Raw genomic sequence first — 20,467 nt, forward strand, 5'->3', positions numbered from 1 at the left:
TGCTGCTTTGTGAGAGGGTGCCCTGTCACGCTGATGTCTCTATTGTACACAGTACTCAGTGCTATAAAATGTGTTCTTATCCTTCTGCATTTAGCGTTTTCTTAAACGCGTTAAGAGGACTACTCCCCCATACTACAACACCACCTCCTCCACACTTCACTGATGGCACTAGGCATGATGTCAGGTAACGTTCTCCAAGCACTCGCCAGACCCAAGCCCTTCCGTCGGATTGCCACAGGGTATAGCGTGATTCACAAATCACTCGTTTTCAGTCATCCACCGTTCAGAGGTCTCGCTCCTTACAGTACCTCAAACATCACTTAGCACTGACTACAAAGTTTGTGGCTTACGAGGAGACGATCGATCATTGTACCCCTTTCTTTTTAATTCCCTACTCGCAGTCATTGTTCTTGTTGGATTGCAGGTAGATTCCTTCCGCTGATTTCATGTGATATTTTTACAGCCACCCTTTGCAATGCTCCACAGACCCTGTCCGTTGGTACATAATGTCTACATGGTCTTCGTTTAGATGCGGTTGTTCCTTCACGTTTCCTTTTCACAATGACATTACCACCAGTCGACGTGGACAGATTTAGAAGGTTTGACACGTCCCTGATGGATTTGTTATTCTGATGATACACAAAGATTAGTGTATGTTCGAAATAAGAGTTCTTCAGACCCACTGTTAAGGCTGCTCTACTGACAGCACACTACTCCCCGCCTCCTTTTATAGTGGCGAAAGGTGAGACAAGTCGAGACATAGGGACACACTACAGCCTGGTCTGCGGGGAGCAAGAGGGGAAAGAAATATTAACCGAAAGGCGCGCGGCACACATATTCATACGCAAAGATAATGACCGGCTGCGGTGGCCGAGAATCGAACCCGGATCAAGTGCTTGGATGGCAACTATACTCACCATTACACCCGCCTCTCGTGTCGTCTAATAGTTACGCATTAAGGGGTGTCCGTATTCTTTTGGTAAGATAGTATATTATACTACTACCAGCAATAACGCAGGATGGCTTTAATTATCACGCCACAGTAACAGTGTTAGCATGTAGGTTACTGTAAATGGTTTTATGATATCTGAAGATAATTCGATGATCGAAACCGGTTGTAAATAAAGAATTTTTTTATCAGCACCTCTTGGAAATGTGGAAATATGACTTTTCACGAACAAATACAACTATCTGGGATCCAGTAAATTTACCGTCACTGAAGGCCAGGGAACTGTCCCAATTTCGTTAAGCTACCACCGACCGCAACATGAACACACCGCCTAACGTAATGGTGCTGCAGACACTATTGTTTCATTTCTAACAGAAACCACAGGTGCAGCGAAGGAGTAGTCGTTATTATCACTTCGCAACAGTGCTGTATGACCAGCTAGTACCTGTTTTTGTTCCTGCGATAACAACCTGCTGTTGTAAGTCGGGGTTACTGACTGATACGTGGAGGGCCAGGCTTCAGTTGAGGTCCTCTCGAAACTGCTGCCCAGGCTCAGACTTCCGCCACGTCGCGAGCAGGAGCTTAGCGCACAGCCGAAAGTAAAACACAACTCTATTTTCTCTAAGCAAAAGCTTCGAAGTCTTTAACCAACTGCGTCATCTGAATGTAACATAAACTCCTTTAATCTTTCATTTCCTACAATACCTCCCTCTTTTCACAGTCTGTTAACTTCCATTGCTATGTTACAACGGAGTAGTGCTGACTTGCCAAATTCATATACAGGATGATCCGGCTGTCCCTACTGATTAATTTTATGCAAACCGCACTACGTCTGTATCAGGAACGGTATCCAGACGGGCGAGAGCCACGTGAGCGATGTTAATTCCCTCTGACAGCTTTGGGGGATTGTTAGCAAACGGAATCATAATGTAAAAAATACAAGTATGGATTGGCCATAAGTTACATGGTATTTTTGGATCAAGTTACACCGTACTTCTGCCATTCTTATCCAAGTGTCTCAAGTTTTTCTTTCTGTAATTAGCGGTGTAGTCACACACGTTTTGGATGTCTTTACAAGTTTATTCCGTTTATTGTACTTAATCTTTCGTAAATGGTTCGGAAACGCTGCCTTGTACACTGCGTTTCACCACTGGAAACAACGAAATTAACAGGAGATGTCAGAATGGGAAGCGTGGAAGTAACAACTTCCCGTTATACAGGGTGAGTCACTAACTATTGCCTCCTAGAATAACGCTGGAAGTATGATAGTAGCTGAAAAGCTTGTGGGACAAATGTTGCATGGTACAACGGGGGCCATAATACGATGTTCGTTTTTTGTTACTAGGTGGGGTCGCGTCGGAGACATGTCGGTCAACTTCGTTTTCTTAAATGGGATGCTATAGTTTAGTACTTATTTTCTGACAGCGGCTATCGAGACGAATCCAGTAATGTGTAACAGTAAGGTCTTTGAAGGTCAACGAAGATCACAAAGGTGGCATGAACGTCCATTTACAGAAGGTGTTCCAAGTGACGACCACTGGTAGCACTGCAGTGCTGCAATCTTCTTTTCAAGGGCTGAGTGGTATTCCTTATCACATGGTACTTATCGAAGCACATGCTCTGACAATTCTCTCTCGCATATCTTCAAGTGTAGTTGGAACGTCTTAATAAACAATGTTTTTTACGAATCCCCACAAGAAAAAATTCAGAGGCGTCAAGGCTGGCGAACGAGCCGGCCACGACACTTCACCTCCGCGTCCAATCCACTATGATTTCGTTAACTAACGTTCGCCCAAAGCTCTGAGAGGGAACATATATCGATTACACAGCTGTCGCCTGTCTGCATTCCGTTCCTGATACATAGTTTGCGTTGCATGAAATGAGTCGGTTGGGGCAGCTGAATCATCTTGTAAAAGACTGTTTCTCAATGATGTAAGCAATAAGCTGGTCTGTGCTGTGTTTGTGCTAACTGAGTTCTTTATTCTTGATTTTACTCCAAATCTGCTTACAGGAAGCGAGGTGCATCTTACTTACATAACTGTGATGATTTAACAGCTACATGCGTGTAATTAGCATTAAAATTCATCACTCAATATACAGTGTGTCCAGGAGAAATGGTCAGTATTCAATGATATGACAGGAACGGTCATTTGAAGCAAAAACATCTAGTAAATACGATTTCTAAAATACATACCTTAAGAGCTATGAGCATTTGTCCAGTAGAAGAAATGAGTTTTTCAGTAGCACAGATGAACAACTGCTCTTAGCATTTTAGAGCCCATATTTACTAGATTTTTTTGATTCGAACGATCGCTCCTATGTTATCTTTGAGTACTGACAATTCCTCCTGGGACATTCTGTATAGCTGTGTTACGACAGTTATTCTCATGTGCCAAATGTATATAAAGTTTAGTCCGATGCATGCTTACACGCTAAGCGAATCAAAAATAAATCTCTAATTTCCTTATAAAGTCCTTGCTACTAGCAATGCTACTCTGATAGGAGGATGAACGATAAAGTTATATCACTGTCACAAATTCATATGCGTCCATATATTTAGTCTTCTCGACGCACTTGCAAATAAACAAGCATACTCAATACAAACAGCATTTTATTCTGGTAAATTAGGAATTGCAGATCCAATGTGATAAACTCCCAAGCAGTAACAGATTATCAGTTTGAAAGTTGCAGCTAACTGTTGCTATTATTGAAAATGTAAAGAATACTTGAAAAATGGAACATAGATCAGCACATTTAAGACATCGACGTAGCGTACAATTTATTTTGCACGTTTTCGTATGACATTTTATTATTCATAACTTATAATTGATAAAGTTTTCAGTTAATCAGAACTTGATATACTTATTAGACGGTGTTATCCGCATTGTTTATTTATAAAAAATAGACTTATTTTATGTCTGTCAATCGCTATATTTTTTTCTTATTTCATGAGACATTTTGGACAATTCCACCGATCTTCAGATCATTTCTCGCAGATAAAGAGCCTTAATTGAACTTTCAGGTTTACTGTCGTAAGACGCGACTAAAACCAATGGACAGATGTGACGTTAGGTCGCTCTTGTCGACATTCCTTATGGAAAGTGACTGTATAAAAAGGATAAAGGAAAATCAAGTCAGTTTTTGAACTGTGATGTTACTGCAGTTCTCCTTTGCGCGGATTTTGCTCTAGCTTGGACAAGTGTACTTTTACCGTTCATGTACTTGCAGCTGACCGCTTGAAAATGCAGTAATGGAGTTTAGATAGGCTATATTCAATAGTAAAATTGTTGTCGTTAAAAAAGTATCATTTCTCAGTATGCTTTTAGTAAAGAACGCTGGCATTTGGAGGTCGAAAGACGAAACAGGAGCTATTTTGTTACACCCAGAATGATACTTCCATTCTGCAGCGGAGGATGCTGTTACAAAATTTCCTGGTAGATTAAAACTGTATCTCGCGCTGGGACTCGAATTCGGAAGCGTGCCTTTTGCGAGAAAGGTGAGCTATTCATGCACGAGGCACGGTGTGCCGTCAGTCCTATTTCTGCCAGTAGCCAGGACACCGCCCGCGAAGGGCAAGGTGCTGGGTTCGAGTCCCGACTCGGAACACATTTTCAAATTGCCAGACAGTTTCATTGTTGTTATTGTTGAGACCAACTAGTTACAATCCGAAACTCTAGACTCTACAATCCGAAATTCTAAATTTCCATGGACGTAAAATGAACCTTGAAACCGGCGCTCGCAAATCCAGTGTGAGGAGTTGCTTATCCCGGCTTGACACGTACTGTGTAAAGTTATGTAAGTACGTTTGGCAGTGCGCCGCCATCAGGTGCGCGAGTGAGTGCTGGAAAAGTGACGGTGCGAAGGCGTGAGGCCGTCGGCATTGCACGCAAGTGGACGTACCTCGGGCAGGCGCTCGGTGCAGTCCATCTGGTGCGGGCTCGTGGGCGTCGCAGTCTGCACTGATGGGAGTGCGGGCCACTAGCCGTCCCCAGCTCCCCACATGCGGCCCCTGCTGGCCGACTGTTGGCTGCTTGTCCGAGGTCAGCCGGCGCCCATATGTCGTCGCTGTCTGGATTGGCAGAATTTGCAGGAGTCCAGCTAACGTCCCTGACGCCTAGTGAATCGTTAAGAAATCGCTACCATTGTAATGGCGATAGTCTGCTGCTCTCGCACGGTGACTTGCAGGTCAGGGTAGCGCTTAATGTTCTGAAACTCGGATGAAGATAGGTGGACTCAGCAGGCAATGAAGGCAATTTTCGCGAAGCAGCATTACCGTACTCGTCTGTAGTAACAGGGAGAAACTGCGGAAAAGCCTCAGTGTTAGGTACAACGAAATTTTCGCACGTGTCCTGCAGTGTAACCGTCTTGCTGGGGATAAATGATGTCAACAGAAAATAATTCAAAATATACGTCTTTACGAAACATTTTATCAACAGTATCTGAAATAAATGTTCGAAAACTTTGGTGGTTTGTAACTGTTTGTTCAAAATAACAAACGTTGACCAGAACGTGTCTTCACTTCATTTCTTCACTGCAGATGACTCACCTGCAGGTTTCTTAGGTGAAAACGGGCCACAGAACACCACGGTTCTCCAAAGACGTAAAAAGTTAGTGGTTCAGGTGTACGATTAATTACGTTACACACTGCTGCACGAGATCTTGCGTCGTACTGGCCTTTCCACACGATTTATTGCGGGTCTTATATACTCTTCCTAACAACTGATATATTGTTGCGTATAGTAAATTCGCTAATTACAATTACAGAAGTTCGATGAAGATAGAAGCTGAAGTTGATACAACAAATGTTATCATTCGGTGCTTACAATTGAAATGCTCAGCATAAGATACAAAGACAATTACAGTTCTCTTGTTTTCATAGAAAAAACAGAAATGATAGAGATAATTAGACTGAAACTACATTATCCTAAATATTCCTACCATATTTCCTGTTTCAAATATGAGTACATAAATTTTCAGTGTGAGCAGAATTTCAGTACATAATACAGGATCCCATATAAACACTTTGTTTACATTGTTAATCTGATTTCGTGTTATGAATTACAATATATACGAGATAATTAGGTGTTGTTATGTTAGTAAATAGCATTGCGAGCTGACAAAAGGCAAACAGAGTTGTTACAGGTTTCAAACATTGTAATTACAGTGTATTTGCTATCTCTTTTTGTTGCTCTGTGGTTCGTATAATTACAACGCAACGAATTAACAATAGACGTTCCTACAAACGAATGAACGTAATATCAGTGAGTAGTTGAAAATTAGGTTACAGAGCTCAAATGACGAAATTACTTACACGGATCATACGTAATTCAAACCAAATTACCTTAGAAATCGTATAAAAATTGAGTTGTTACATTTCAATCTCCATGTAGTCACTTGTGGCGGAAGCTGACGGTGTGTCCGTCTCAGCGCTACGAGCCCAGTAATAGGACAAGATATTCTGCCGGCGGTCTGCAGGTCATGATTTGAGTATGATTTCATAAACTGGCGGAAACTGCCGTTGGCTGTACTGCATATCGCTGCGCTGAGTGAATAATCACATTGAAGTGTGGTTACAAAACGCTACCGAACCGCTTGGCTAAGGGATGCTGCAGTTAGCGTCAGCAGCCCCTCAGCAACTACAGGGCCCCACGCTGTGGTATGTAGTACGGTCACGTCACGAGATGTTGGCCAGTTTGGCAGTTGAGGCTGTAGTGCAAAGGTTCCCAATCTTTCTGAGACCATTACCCGTGAGTGTAATCAGATATTAGATAGCGCCCCTTACTCCCTCACCATCTTCATTATTAGCACCTAACTAAACTGCAGAATAAGAAAAAAGTTTCGTTGGTCACTTTTACTTTGAAAACGACGATAGATGAGAAATATTTGATTTTAGCAGGTATTTTATTACACCACGAACTAATGCATTGATAAAGCAATCGGTACTGCTTATTTATAACAACTCACCATGCACTTCTCAGTGCATGGTGAGCACTACGTGGAAATATTCCTACTCCATAAAGAAAGCGAACTATCCACACTGAAGGTAGCCATTAGTTACGGAACGAGCTTCTTCTGCGCCACTCTTCTTAGTGACACTTCCTTTACTCACACCATGCACACCCATGTGTGCGCTATACTTAGTGTTTGTAAATCACTTAATTGATGCACTCCTTATTTCAGTACTGGCCAAAACTGGGAGACTTCAGCCTGTTAGTGCTTTGTGTTTTGACATCACCACTAGTAATGTCCGCCTCCGTTGCGTAGCGGTAGTTTCCACTTATCACGCAGGGCGCCCGGGTTCGATTCCCAGTAGAGGACTGGGTGTTGTGCGTCCTTCATTATCATTTTCATCATCATTGACCCGAAAGTCGCCTAAGTGGCGTCAACTAGAAAGGACTTCCAATACAACTGCCGAAGTCCTCCACATGCGGCCTCCCGGCCAACAATGCCATACGCTCATTTCATTTTTACCACTAGTAATAATAATAAGCATAACAATACTGTGTAGGCCCTACAACACTGTAGTAGTCGGTTGCATTGTGTTCGTTCATTGTTGTGAACTGAATAATGAAGCAATTTCTGTTCTATGGGGTGAATTACCTGCAACTTGGAGAAAGCATTTTCCTGAGATATTTAAGTATACAGTGTGTTCAGAAATTCCCGTTACAAACCTCTAGGATTTGTATTCTAAATAGGAACCCATGTCCAAAAACTTACCGCTTCCGTTCTGCGACGGCTTCCGTTCAGATGTTTACCTCATCCACTCTTGCTTGAGGAACTGACTTAGGCCTGACGTAATACAGTTATTTGGTAACAATTCGAAAGGAAACATAAAGAAACTTCCACTTATCAATACTTAAACATTAGATGCTTACATTATCCTAAAACAAAACAGAACTCTGCATACTGCACAACATAACAGTACTGATCCGTTACAACAGTGGCTCGATGTGGTGACACCGACGTTATTACGGACATGGTACACATAATCCTCTTTACCCTACTGCATACCAGGACAAGCGAATCTGATACTTCCCTCTTTCCTTCAGCAGGCATGGGCGCGTTACACATCTGAGTCGAAACCGTAGTAGAACGAAAACGGGCCGGCCGCGGTGGTCTAGCGGTTCTAGGCGCGCAGTCTGGAACCGCGCGACTGCTACGGTCGCAGGTTCGAATCCTGCCTCGGGCATGGATGTGTGTGATGTCCTTAGGTTCGTTAGGTTTAAGTAGTTCTAAGTTTTAAGGGACTGATGACCACAGATGTTAAGTCCCATAATGCTCAGAGCCATTTGAACCATTTATGAAAACAGGTTATGGCTGGTCTGTTTCCAGCAGTGGTTTTTAGGTACGAAATTTGTAAACGTAGGAGACGTTGAACTGTCTCTCTTCCTTCCTTTCTTTGTAAATATTGAGAGTCAGCTTCCTTTTTTAATGTTTACTGTCGTATATTTCTTATAAGATGTATGTAAGTGAAGCTGGAGCCAGCTGGAGGTTTGCTCGCAGCTGAGCCACCATAGCTTGTACGGGAGCAGCATCTCATGCTGAAAGTGCTCTAAAGATAAAGTATAGTGACTGAAGCAACTGGCTATTACAAAATGGTTTAGAGTGGTTCAAATGGCTCTAAGCACTATGGGACTTAACATCTGAGGTCATCAGTCCCCTAGACTTAGAACTACTTAAACGTAACTAACCTAAGGACATCACACACATCCATGCCCGAGGCAGGATTCGAACCTGCGACCGTAGCACCAGCACGGTTACGGACTGAAGCGCCTAGAACCGCTCGGCCACATCGGCCGGCTTTAGTGAGATTACCCGAGGTACAACGTATGTTCGTTTCTCTAAAATTACTAAATGCGATGAACCTAGGCGGACGAAAAATCTACAGTTAAATTTAAAATTAATTTTTTATGTGTCATTCTGTCAATTTGTCGTTAATTGGCAAGCGTCCCACATGGATACAGTTCTTACCAAACACAGCTAGCTCTTTATTCCCATGAAGTAACGAGTGCTGTCGAGAAATGATCTCAGATCGATTCCATATTCCTAGATTTCCAGACGGCTTTTGATACCGTTCCTCACAAGCGACTATTAATCAAATTGCATGCATATGGAGTGTCGTCTCAGTCGTGTGACTGGGTTCGTGATTTTCTCTCAGAAAGGTCACAGTTCGTAGTGATAGACGGTAAATCGTCGAATAGAACAGAAGTGACATCTGGCTTTCCGCAAGGTAGTGTCACAGGCCCTCTGCTGTTCCTGATTTACATAAATGATCTAGGTGATAATCTGAGCAGCTCTCCCTTAGATTCTTTGCAGATGACGTTGTAATTTACCGTCTAGTAAAATCAGACAATCAATTCCAATTACAAAATGATCTAGAGAGAATTTCTGTATGGCGCGAAAAGTGGCAATTGGCACTAAACAAAGAAAAGTGCGAGGTCATCCACATGGGTACTAAAAGAAATCCGATAAATTTTGGGTATACGATAAATCGCACAAATCTAGGGGCTGCCAATTCAACTAAATACCTAGGAATTACAATGAGGACCAACTTAAACTGGAAAGACCACATGCGGAAGGTGAAACAAAGACTGCGCTTTGTTGGCAGTACAGTTAGAAGATACGACAAACCCACTAAAGAGACAGCCTACATTACACTTGTCCGTCCTCTGCTGGAATATTGCTGCGCGGTATGGAATTCTTACCAGGTAGGATTGACGGAAGACATCGAAAAAGTGCAAAGAAGGGCAGATCGTTTCGTGTTATCCCGCAATATGGGTGAGAGTGTCAGTGATATGATACGCGAGTTGGGGTGGGTCACTGAAACAAAGGCGGTTTTCTTTGCGGCGAGATCTATTTACGAAATTTCAATCACCAGCTTTCTGTTGCGAATGCGAAAATATTTTGTTGACACCCACCTAGGTAGGGAGAAATGATCATCATAATACAATAAGAGAAATCAGAGCTTGAACGGAAAGATTTAGGTGTTGCTTTTTCCCACGCGCCATTCGAGAGTGGAATGGTAGAGAAATAGTATGAAAATGGTTCGATGAACCCTCTGCCAGGCACTAAAGTGTGAACTGCAGAGTAGCCATGTAGATGTAGATGAAGATTACAATTGTGTACAATTCCATTTTAGACATTCATTAAAATATTTTAAAATTTGTCACGATAATATGAATTTTGTAAATAAATTTCCTTGTCCTAGTTTAATCCACTCAATGGTACGTAGTTCCAGATCAGTTACTATGCTAGATTTTGTAGAAGAATTATTTTTGTTGAGGTACTCTTGAAGGGATTAACATTTTTTGATGTTGTTGTTATTATTGTGGTCTTTCAGTCCGAAGACTAGTTTGATGCAGCTCTCCATTGTACTTTATTCTGTGCAAGCCTCTTCATCCCCGAATAGCTACTGCAGCCTACATCCTTCTGAATTTGCTTACTATATTCATCTCTAGGTCTCCATCAACAATTTTTACCCGTACACTTCCCTCCAGTACAAAACTGGTGATCCCTTGGTGTCTCGGAAAGTCCTATCAACCGATCCCTTGTTCTAGTCAGGTTGTGCCAAAAATTTATTTTCTCCACAATTCTATTAAGCATTTCGCCATTAGTTACGTGTTCTACTCATCTGATCTTCAGCATTTTTATGTAGCACCACGTTTTATTGATCTTTGTGAATATCTTTTGATGTTCTTTTTCCTGTCTGATGAGTATTCAGGGTTTATGTATTTCATTATTTAATGTTGACTTGTGACTGATGTACAGGACTGAATTCTATTTCCCACAGGGACAGCTGTCTATCCAATTGGAATAATTGGAGGCAGACTTTCATGAGATGTGTATAGCATGTGAAGAAGCCTCAGCAGTTGTCCAGACCAGTCCCAGAGAGTTTAATTAAATTAAAATCGTGTTCCCAATCATGGATTTGTACTGCTAAAGTAATCATGATTTCAACACAGCAGCCACTGGCCTATAAAACAATCAATTAAAACGTTGATAAAATTAATTAGTTAACTTGCGCATTAAAATAAGATTTCCTCGGCCAGCTAAAATCACCAATGGCTCGACTGTGTAGAGTTCTATGGCATGGTAGCGGTGGAGCAGTTTTACCGACTAAGTAGTTCAGAAAATTCACAAGATGTCGAAAATCTGTAGGAGCTGAGGGCCGCTACTTTCAAATTAAAGCTGCAGCCATACCATTGCATAGGGGCACAAGTTCCAACTTTACGCTGAGAACCTCCTCCAGGACAACTCCACAGCCTCAACGCCAGAAGGCCACGCGGCCGCAGCGGCCAGAAACAGCAGGAACCATTTTCACTGCCGTCCCCATACAAGTTGGCTACAGAAGCTTTCATCTATTGGTATCGGAGGACGCACGTGGGTGTGTTGCGTCCGAGCTTATAAAAGTGCAGAGAGACGCTTTCCGGGCCCCATTCGAGTGAAATTATTTGTGGGCTTCACAGCGTTATTACCAGTAGTGTAGACGTTGTCGCTATTTTATGCTACATGCGTTGGTTCCCATCTTTTTGAAAGATGCAGTCAGTTTTTGTAGATTCAGTCAGTTATAATTAAGATGTTCCATAGGATAATGCTTGGTGCATCTTCATTCGTAGTTAATATGGAATTATGCTGTTTGCACTGCTACCAACGGGCCTCACGATTTGATCAGTGTTAACACAGTAAGCTTTGTCCTGCTGCTCCTGTCTACGTTTTCATATTGCGTGTGACTCGTCATGGCTTTTTTTCGTTACTTTCATTTCCCAGGATACACCTCAGTTTTCCGATTATTACTCTCGCCAGGGACTGGACGAGTTATCATTAGTTTCTCATTTGTGTCTCAAAATTTTCCATGTATTTCTCTTGTCCTATTGCAAAATGGCAGCTTGCCCAGTAATGCAGAATTGTCGGGTGATTAAATTGCAATTTATGTGACTAAGGCCCGCATCTCGTGGTCGTGCGGTAGCGTTCTCGCTTCCCACGCCCGGGTTCCCGGGTTCGATTCCCGGCGGGGTCAGGGATTTTCTCTGCCTCGTGATGGCTGGGTGTTGTGTGATGTCCTTAGGTTAGTTAGGTTTAAGTAGTTCTAAGTTCTAGGGGACTGATGACCATAGATGTTAAGTCCCATAGTGCTCAGAGCCATTTGAACCATATGTGACTAAACCATCTCTCATTTATCATGTTTTTATCGTCAGTCTGCTGGATGATTGCAATTAAATTGACGGTGATCCGAATGCTGCAGTGCGGGCTGTATTCTTAAGAGGACACCGAAGCGTTGTAGGCATGTTGATTAATCGGTGCGCTCTGGGAGTATGGTGAAAAAATAATACTTCCACTCTCTGCCACCAGGTTAAAATATGCGTTGTAAGCAGTCAGAATGTGGAGTGGTTGCTTGAAAAGGGGAGCAATGATCAAACACGTGATAACGGTGGTCTTTTGGCTGATTACTTGCTTTGGGGGGAGGGGACCAAACAGCGAGGTCATCAGTTCCATCGGATTAAGGAAGGATGAGGAACGAAGTCGGCCATGCGCTTTAATAGATCCATTCTGGCATTTGCCTGAAGCGATTTAGGGAAACCACGGAAAACCTAAATCAGGATGATCGGACGCAGGTTTGAACCGTCGTCCTCCCGAATACGAGTCCAGTGTGCTAATAACTGGGCCACATCAATCGGTAAAAGTGGTTCTGACACGTTCATTAGCGTATAAGCACAAGTTACAACATGTAAATGCTGCATCCGTAATGCGACACGGTCAACAGTTGCTCGTAGCATATCCGATGTCATTAGAGCGATGTGTCGTCATATGTTATCCTTCAGACCAACACATCCCTGATAAACACGATCTTTCAGATATCCTCACAACGAGAAGTCAGATGGATTTGGGTCGGTTGATCTGGGAAGGCTACACATTTTGAAACTGTCTAGATATTATGCGCTCATTACCGAAGGTTTCTCGAAGCAACTCTTTCTCGTATAGTGTCGCCCAATCTTGCATCAAAATAGTGGTGTGGACACAGTTGCCGTCTTGCAAAGCTGGAATTGCGTGGTGCACAATGTGGTCCCTATAACAAGCAAACGTCACAGTACACCTAACAGGCTCACGAGGTGTTACTTTCTCGAAGAAAAACGGACCGAGAGTGAAAGAGCCTGTGAAACCATACCTCAGAGTACAGTTGTTGTTTGTCCACAACATTTGGCGGAGTGTAACCCCATATGTGATAGTTTTGTGCATTCACGGCACCCTGCAGAGTAAAATGTGCTGTGCAGCTGGTCCCGGCGGAGGTTCGAGTCCTCCCTCGGGCATGGGTGTGTGTGTTTGTCCGTAGGATAATTTAGGTTAAGAAGTGTGTAAGCTTAGGGACTGATGACCTTAGCAGTTAAGTCCCATAAGATTTCACACACATTTGAACATTGTCTGAGTAAAATGTGCCTCGTTCGTCCAAAGAATTCTTCCTGGGTGTTATACTGGTGCCAAGGTAGCTCCTGAGGCTGGCAACCCATATTACACCACAGAGGACGAGCTTGTCTATGCCCAAGGCGTACCAAAAGCACCATGGTAAACACCGCTTATTTACATACAAGATAATGGAAACAGACATTCCGAGCACTACTTCCTGCAAGGGGAGCTATAGCCACGGCCTGCAGGAAGTATCACTACACCAAAACCAGATTGGCTGGAGACAGTTATTTAGGGGCTAGAACCAGCCCCGAAGTTCATTTCGCGCCGGGTGCCGACCTCGTATACTGCGATCGTTGAAGATTACATCTTCGTCTGGGAAATGGACTGTTACTAGTGTATGAGTGTGTTACCACGAAATTTTGTGAAAAATTAGAAGTGAACTTTTGTTTGCTTCAATTAGGAGACTTTTACTGGCATCGTTATTGTAACCTTTCGTTTGTATGTTCAGTCGTCAACCTTGTGAATGTACATTAATAAAAGTTGTGTTTGTGAAAAATTGCGAATTGTCAATCACAACACTGGGCATATGTCGTCCATTTTCATGGGTGCCAAATATGAAGGTCAAAGTTACGACGTTGCAGCCTACGTCGTGTTTCATTTGGTGCACATTCTGAATCTTATAGGGATACAAGCGTAAAATGCGCGGCAAAATGTTTTGAACTGTTGACTGGGGGAGAGCGGATACACTGGCTGCAGTATTTGAGGCATGTGCTGCACGGCCGGTTGTAGCTGCAGGAACTTCAACAACTGTTATGGGAAAGAGCCGCCTCCCTCTCCCGGTTGCACAATCTAATCACCTGTTTCTTCAAATTTCTTGATCAAATTATTTGCCCATTTATTGTGCTGACACGGGGCCTTTCGCTACTGTTTTTGTCGGCGACATTCCTGCAATGCAGCGCTACTACTGCTGCCGCTACAAAATAACTTTATCAGCAATGCACAGTCTTTCTTCTTAATACCCATTGCGTTTCTACGGAAAACGTCAACCTTCTTAACCCTTTACACCAACAGTCACCCGGTGACAGGAAGTGAAACTAATATTTTTTCAGCATACTCCATTCAGCGCACCGATTAATGAACATACCTACGATGTTTCAGAGTCCTGTGATGTATACAGCCCGCAGTGCAGCGCTGAGAACACCATTAGTCTAATTAGAAACAACTCGTGTTTGATTTATTTCCTTGCCGGTCGCTGTGGCCGAGTGGTTCTAGGCGCTTCAGTCCGGAACCGCGCTTCTGCTACGGTCGCAGGTTTGAATCCAGCCTTGGGCATGGATGTGTGTGATGTCCTTAGGTTAGTTAGGTTTACGTAGTTCTAAGTCTAGGGGACTGATGACGTCAGATGTTAAATCCCATAGTGCTTAGAGCGATTTGAACCATGTGAACCATTTATTTCCAGTTCATTATCTGTTACCAGTTTGTAGTTTTCCCCCTGTCCCCTTCATTAATTAAGTTATTAATCCACGCTATAGAAACATCTGCTTTAGGAGAAGAGGGCAGATGTCTCTACAGTCAGAGAACAGAAGACTGACAGGTCAAACACGTAGCTTGTAGGAGTTTATGGATCTGACACTTGCATATCTAACCCTCATAAAACCTTCTGTAATGTCTGTAAAGTCTTGCAGAATTTGAAATATAAACTATTATGGTGTTCGCTGACGTCGTCAATTTCCCGCAATTTATATGGTGTTTGGTTCTTTGTGTTACCTTTGTAAGGTCTGTAACGCATTTTCCCTGAACGTCCAATACCCATCTTATATTTTGTTCGCTGTACTTACTATTGCATCGTCTTCGACAGCCTCAGCCGTGCCTGCGAGGACCGGCAGGTGAAAATCACGCATCCAGTAGTCACTGTCTACCTCAACACGCTGTTGGTAAACGGAAGATCCACTTCTAAATGATGATGCAGCATAAAAATGAAATGTGTCTATCTTACTATTGGCTGGGAGACCCCATCTAGGTTGTTGGGCAGCCTGGTGCAAGTATTTTCACTTGACGCCAGTTCGTCGACTTACGGGTCGACGATGTTAACAAAAAGCCTTTCAGACCATGATGAACAATTTTTAACACTAAAAGATTTGCGTGCTCAGTCACATGTTAAATATAATTAAAAATTATTTAGAAAAGCTAATCCATTTGCAATATAAACCTTCTTAAGACCCATTAAGGAACAGGAGAGGTAGGACATTTTGGTGCTGGTAACCTAGACGGTAAATACGAGTGTTGAAACTCCAATAGAGGCAACTATTTATTCACAACCGATACAAAAGAGTTACATGTTTTCACCTGTTACTGTCCTTCAAAGTAGTCACCAGTGTTGTGTAGAACTCGGTCTGCTGATGGTGCGAATGGAGCGGTCTAAAGTTATGGTGATTCTAGTGTGGGACTGTGATGGTGTTATCCCAATGCATTACGTTCCTCGACGGCAGACCGTCAATGCATAGTATTACTGTTCGTTTCTGGAGAATCACCTGCGACCAGCTCTGCGAAAGAAGCGGTGACACTTTCTGCGCAACCCACCCATCATTTTGCACGACAATGCGCGGGCGCATACAGCGCAAACTGCGGCTGCTCTGTTCGGTCGATAGGACTGGGAAGCACTCTACCATCCACCATACTCCCCGGACTTAAGTCCTTGTGACTTTGATTTGATTCCGAAGATGAATGAATTCACTTCAGAACTGTTCCAGAGATTCGACAGGCAGTAGACCGCTCCATTCGCACCATCAACAGAAGAGGCTCTGCTAACGGTGTACTACGCCTTCCACATCGCTGGAAACGGGTTCTTCACAACGCTGGTGACTGCTTTGAAGGACAGTAACCGGTGCAAACATGTAACCGTTTTGTATCGGTTGTGAATAAACATTTGCCACTACTCAGGTACCAACCTTCGTATAATGGTTTCCTCAACATATTTCTCATGCTCTTTGAAAGATGCTTTCCATCAGAACATTCGAAACAAGGTAGTGGCACTAACAGGCAGCCTGGGTAGCGTATAAGGGGCATAAGAATATCATGTAGTATAAAATGGGAATTATTTCAGAATGTTATAAGCAGTCACAATCGAGCTGCAGCAGCCCATTACAAACAGTACTGTAACATACTTAAAATGTTATTAGGGAGACAAAAAGTAAGTGGTACGCAAATTTAATAGCTAATTATCAGGAGGAAATTGAAACCATGTGGTCAGTCTTTAAGGAAGTGCCTAGTCAGCAGCTTTGGTTTGAGGATATAAAGCCACTGTGTAGTAGAAATGTTTCAGTTACTGATAAGTCGGATATATGGACAGTACTTAGTAGTCACTCTTTTAATGTAGCAGGTGAACTAATTAGAAGTTTAGTTCCTACGGCGAATCACATAATTCTTAGAAAATAGAGTTCCCAGCCTTATCTGAAATACTCCTCCATGATACCGACAAGGGGGAGATTGAGTCACTAATTAAATCACCAAAGACTGCGAACTCTCATGGATATGACGGGGTATCTAGCAGAATACTAAAGTACTCTTTTGCATATCTTCGTCCAGTACTTAGTCATATTTGTAACTTTTCCTTTCGAAATGGTCAGTTTCTCGGCCGATTAAAGTAGTCAGTAGTGAAGCCAGTGTTGCGCTCAGAGAGAGGATCAACTGTTAGTGTTAGACATACGTAGCTCTGGGGGCTAGTTTTTTCAGAAAAGAAGAAAAAGAAGGGAGTACTTAGACTGTATTACATGTAATGGTACACGTTTTATTATCATTATATGTGTTACATTTTTTACAAAACCTGTAATCTGTGTTATCAAAGTAATCCTTAACAGTTTTTAAGTGCCTTTTTAAATAAGTTCGTTTTGGGAATCCTTGAGTCTCCTTGGGCAATTTATTGTACGGTTTTACTCTTTGGTAGCAAACGTAATTTGAGTATTGTGTTTATTCTTTCTGGACAAACGTAAGTTGAACCTAGCTCCTATTCCATGGTCATGGACAGAACTGTTTGTGCAGTAATTATTATCAGTGTTATTTTCGATGTGTGCATTGATTGGTTAATGTACTCACATAGTGTGATTAAAATCGCCAGTGTTTTGACAGATCTTGATAGTGGGTTCGACTAATATTTTTGGTTCTTATTCTACTGTAGTCTGGAAACTGTGTTCATATTTTGTGCATCTGTTACCCAGAAAAGAACTTCATAGCTATGATATGAATAAACATATGAGTAGTATGTAACTAAAAGACACTGGCTGTCACACACTAATGACAGGACTATAAGGGCTATGCTAATGATATAGTGTTTGCAAGTATCTTTCTGTGTTCTCATTCCTAGAAACTGTATGTTTGTTATACAGTCTATAGAGGTGCCATATACATTTCATTTAACATTGTAATTTTCTGTTTTCAATCTTAAATTCCCGGTATTTTTTTCTTTATGTTCAGTGTCACTTCACTGTATATGACCATTTACAAACTTCCTTTCTGGTTTCATTTGCTATTTTAGACTTAGTTCAGGTATGTGATATACACCGAAGCGCCAAAAGAACTGCTATAGGCATGCGTATTCAAATACAGAGATATTTAAACTGGCAGAATACTGCGCTGCGGTCACCAACGCCTATATACGACAACAAGTGTCTGACGGTTTCCATACAAACGCTTCGTCTATGCTTCTGAAAATGTTATGCACAGCGAAAGTGGTGAATCGGAGGAAAGCTTTTACTCCTGTGTAAAGTGCGTCAGACCTTGGTAGTGCTGAATGCTCCCCACAACCATTTCGTGAAAATAGCAAAATGTCGGACAGTCGTGTGGAGCGCTCCACTGACTTTGGCAGATATCATATCGGACTGAAGTGGTGTATTTCACATCGTTATTGTCTTCAATGGCCTTGTTTCAGAGCGATTTCTCGGATGAATATCAGTTCCGTCCAACAAGCTATTCTGAACGCCTGCTCGATGCAGAGGAAACTAGAAACGTGTTGACACGCCGAGATCGCATTGGAACGTAGCCATTTCGGTGGACGAGCACGTGGGTTGACGCAAAAAGCATAGTTCTCAACTTCACAGTAGAGGCTGTTAGAGGGTCAAGGATAACACAAGATATACTGTGTCAGTGCAGAGAACTGTTCGACTCTAGTGTAGTCCAGCGAGCGAAGAAAATTTCATTCACGAAAATGACTCTTTATAGGTCCGACTGCAATGATGCGATGTTACAGAATGATATGGCACAAAAGAAGTGACGTGCATTCCTGTAAGGCTCTCCTGAATGGTGCACGGCACAAGATCGTAACACAATATCGCACCAGTCACGAACTGCACTGAGTGACGACTTGGTCAGCATACCAACATATCTTCTCACCAGACTCGTGGAGAGTGTGCTGAATAGTGTGTGCATCGCTGTCTTCAACAAAAATTACTACTTTACTGGCAAGCAAAGGGCAATGACAATTTTTATCTGTAGAAATGCGTGAAGTTGGAGGAAAAGCTTTATGAAAGAAATTTTTTTAGAGAAACATTCTCTCAAAACTGGAGCAATACGGCAACAGCCCTACTTCGCAACAAAGGAACAAGCAAGACAAGAAAACTGTAGAAGATATGAGCCTGCAAGTTACATAAAAGGTGGTTATAACTAAAATTTCGCTTCTGAGACGACCCCCACAACAAACATGTGATCGTAGGAGAATGAATCTTTATGGAAACATTTGCAAGGACATGCGGAAGAGAAATAACGAGTAAACCATTGAAATAAACTCATTTTAATTTCCAAATGAGACGGTAAATGGTTCAAATGGCTCTGAGCACTATGGGACTTAACTTCTGAGGTCATTAGTCCCCTAGAACTTAGAACTACTTAAACCTAACTAACCTAAGGACATCACACACATCCATGCCCGAGTCAGGATTCGAACCTGCGACCGTAGCGGTCGCGCGGTTACAGACTGAGACGGTAACGTTTATTAATTGCGTACCGTATTTACTTTCCAGGTTATAAACGTTGCTCAATGTGGCGACCACCTTCATGAACGACAGCCTGGAAACTCACTGGAGATTGCCATACTGCTGCCCGAAAGAACAGTGGACCACGGAATGTTAAACTGGTGTGACGCAACCCGTGTAGTGGTCGAATGTTAAACTTCCTGACAGATTAAAACTGATGTGATTCTTCAATTTCTCCAGGCGTATTTTATGACGAAATAAATCTCGGGTGAACAGCCTGGTATGAGTGTGCGTAGGACACAATATTTCGGCAATCGACCACGTTGCCATCATCAGGTGTAATTTCTCCAGGCGTATTGATGATGGCAACGTGGTCGATTACCGAAATAATGTGTCCTATGAACAGTCATACAAGGCTGTTCACCCGAGATTTATTTCGTCAGATTAAAACTGTGTGCCGGACCGAGACTCGAACTCGGGACCTATGCCTTTCGCAGGCAAGTGCTCGACCAACTGACCTACCCAAGCACGACTCCCGACACGTGCTCACAGCTTCAATTCCGTCAGTACCCCGTACCGAATTCGAGTCACGGTCCGGCACACAGTTTTAATCTGTCAGGAAGTTTCATATCAGCGCACACTCCGCTGCAGAGTGAAAATCTCATTCTGGTCGAATGTTGCACGCTGCGTCCAGAATTCTCAGCCGTGGCAACAGTAATTTTAGCAACAATTTATGGTGCAATCAGCCTTACGCCTCTCTCAGGAGCAATTCTCAATTCGCTAGTTAATTCGAACTTCCCGATCATATTCTTCAACGCCGTGCGGGAAGAGGACCTCTCCGTATTAGTTCAATGCGTTGATATTAGCGAAAAGCAGCAGTATTATTGCCGTTATTTTTATAAAACAGCTTTACGAGCAAAATCCTGATCACCTTGTCCAGAACCATATAGACTGTTTGCAAGTGTAATGCACACCGATGCTTGTGTTTCAGGCCTGCGTCGCCGTACCAGTACCAGCACGTAAAGGGCAGGTTATGACACTAACACGACCAACAACGCAAATCTTACAGAGCACAAATTGAACATCGTTCCTGTAATGTTCGGCACCCATACGGTAAATACAGGGTGGAGCCCCAAACATTCTGTAGCCATTT

The 20,467-nt window shown here is 42.7% G+C and overlaps 1 protein-coding gene across 2 annotated transcripts in view; it reads right to left on the reverse strand.

Annotated features, from left to right (window-relative positions):
• LOC126483915 (sodium- and chloride-dependent glycine transporter 1-like) overlaps positions 1–4,971 on the reverse strand; it is a 142,640-nt gene extending 137,669 nt beyond the window's left edge. The window contains exon 1 of one of the 2 annotated variants that reach the window (XM_050107188.1): positions 4,850–4,971. In XM_050107188.1, the coding sequence (XP_049963145.1) occupies positions 4,850–4,876 (27 nt within the window). In that variant the 5' untranslated portion in view covers positions 4,877–4,971. The remainder of the gene's footprint in view (positions 1–4,849) is intronic. The other variant, XM_050107189.1, reaches the window with a different exon arrangement.
• Between the last annotated feature and the right edge of the window lie 15,496 nt (positions 4,972–20,467).

Source organism: Schistocerca serialis, chromosome 6, assembly GCF_023864345.2.
Source record: "Schistocerca serialis cubense isolate TAMUIC-IGC-003099 chromosome 6, iqSchSeri2.2, whole genome shotgun sequence".
Classification (NCBI taxonomy): Eukaryota; Metazoa; Arthropoda; class Insecta; order Orthoptera; family Acrididae; genus Schistocerca; species Schistocerca serialis.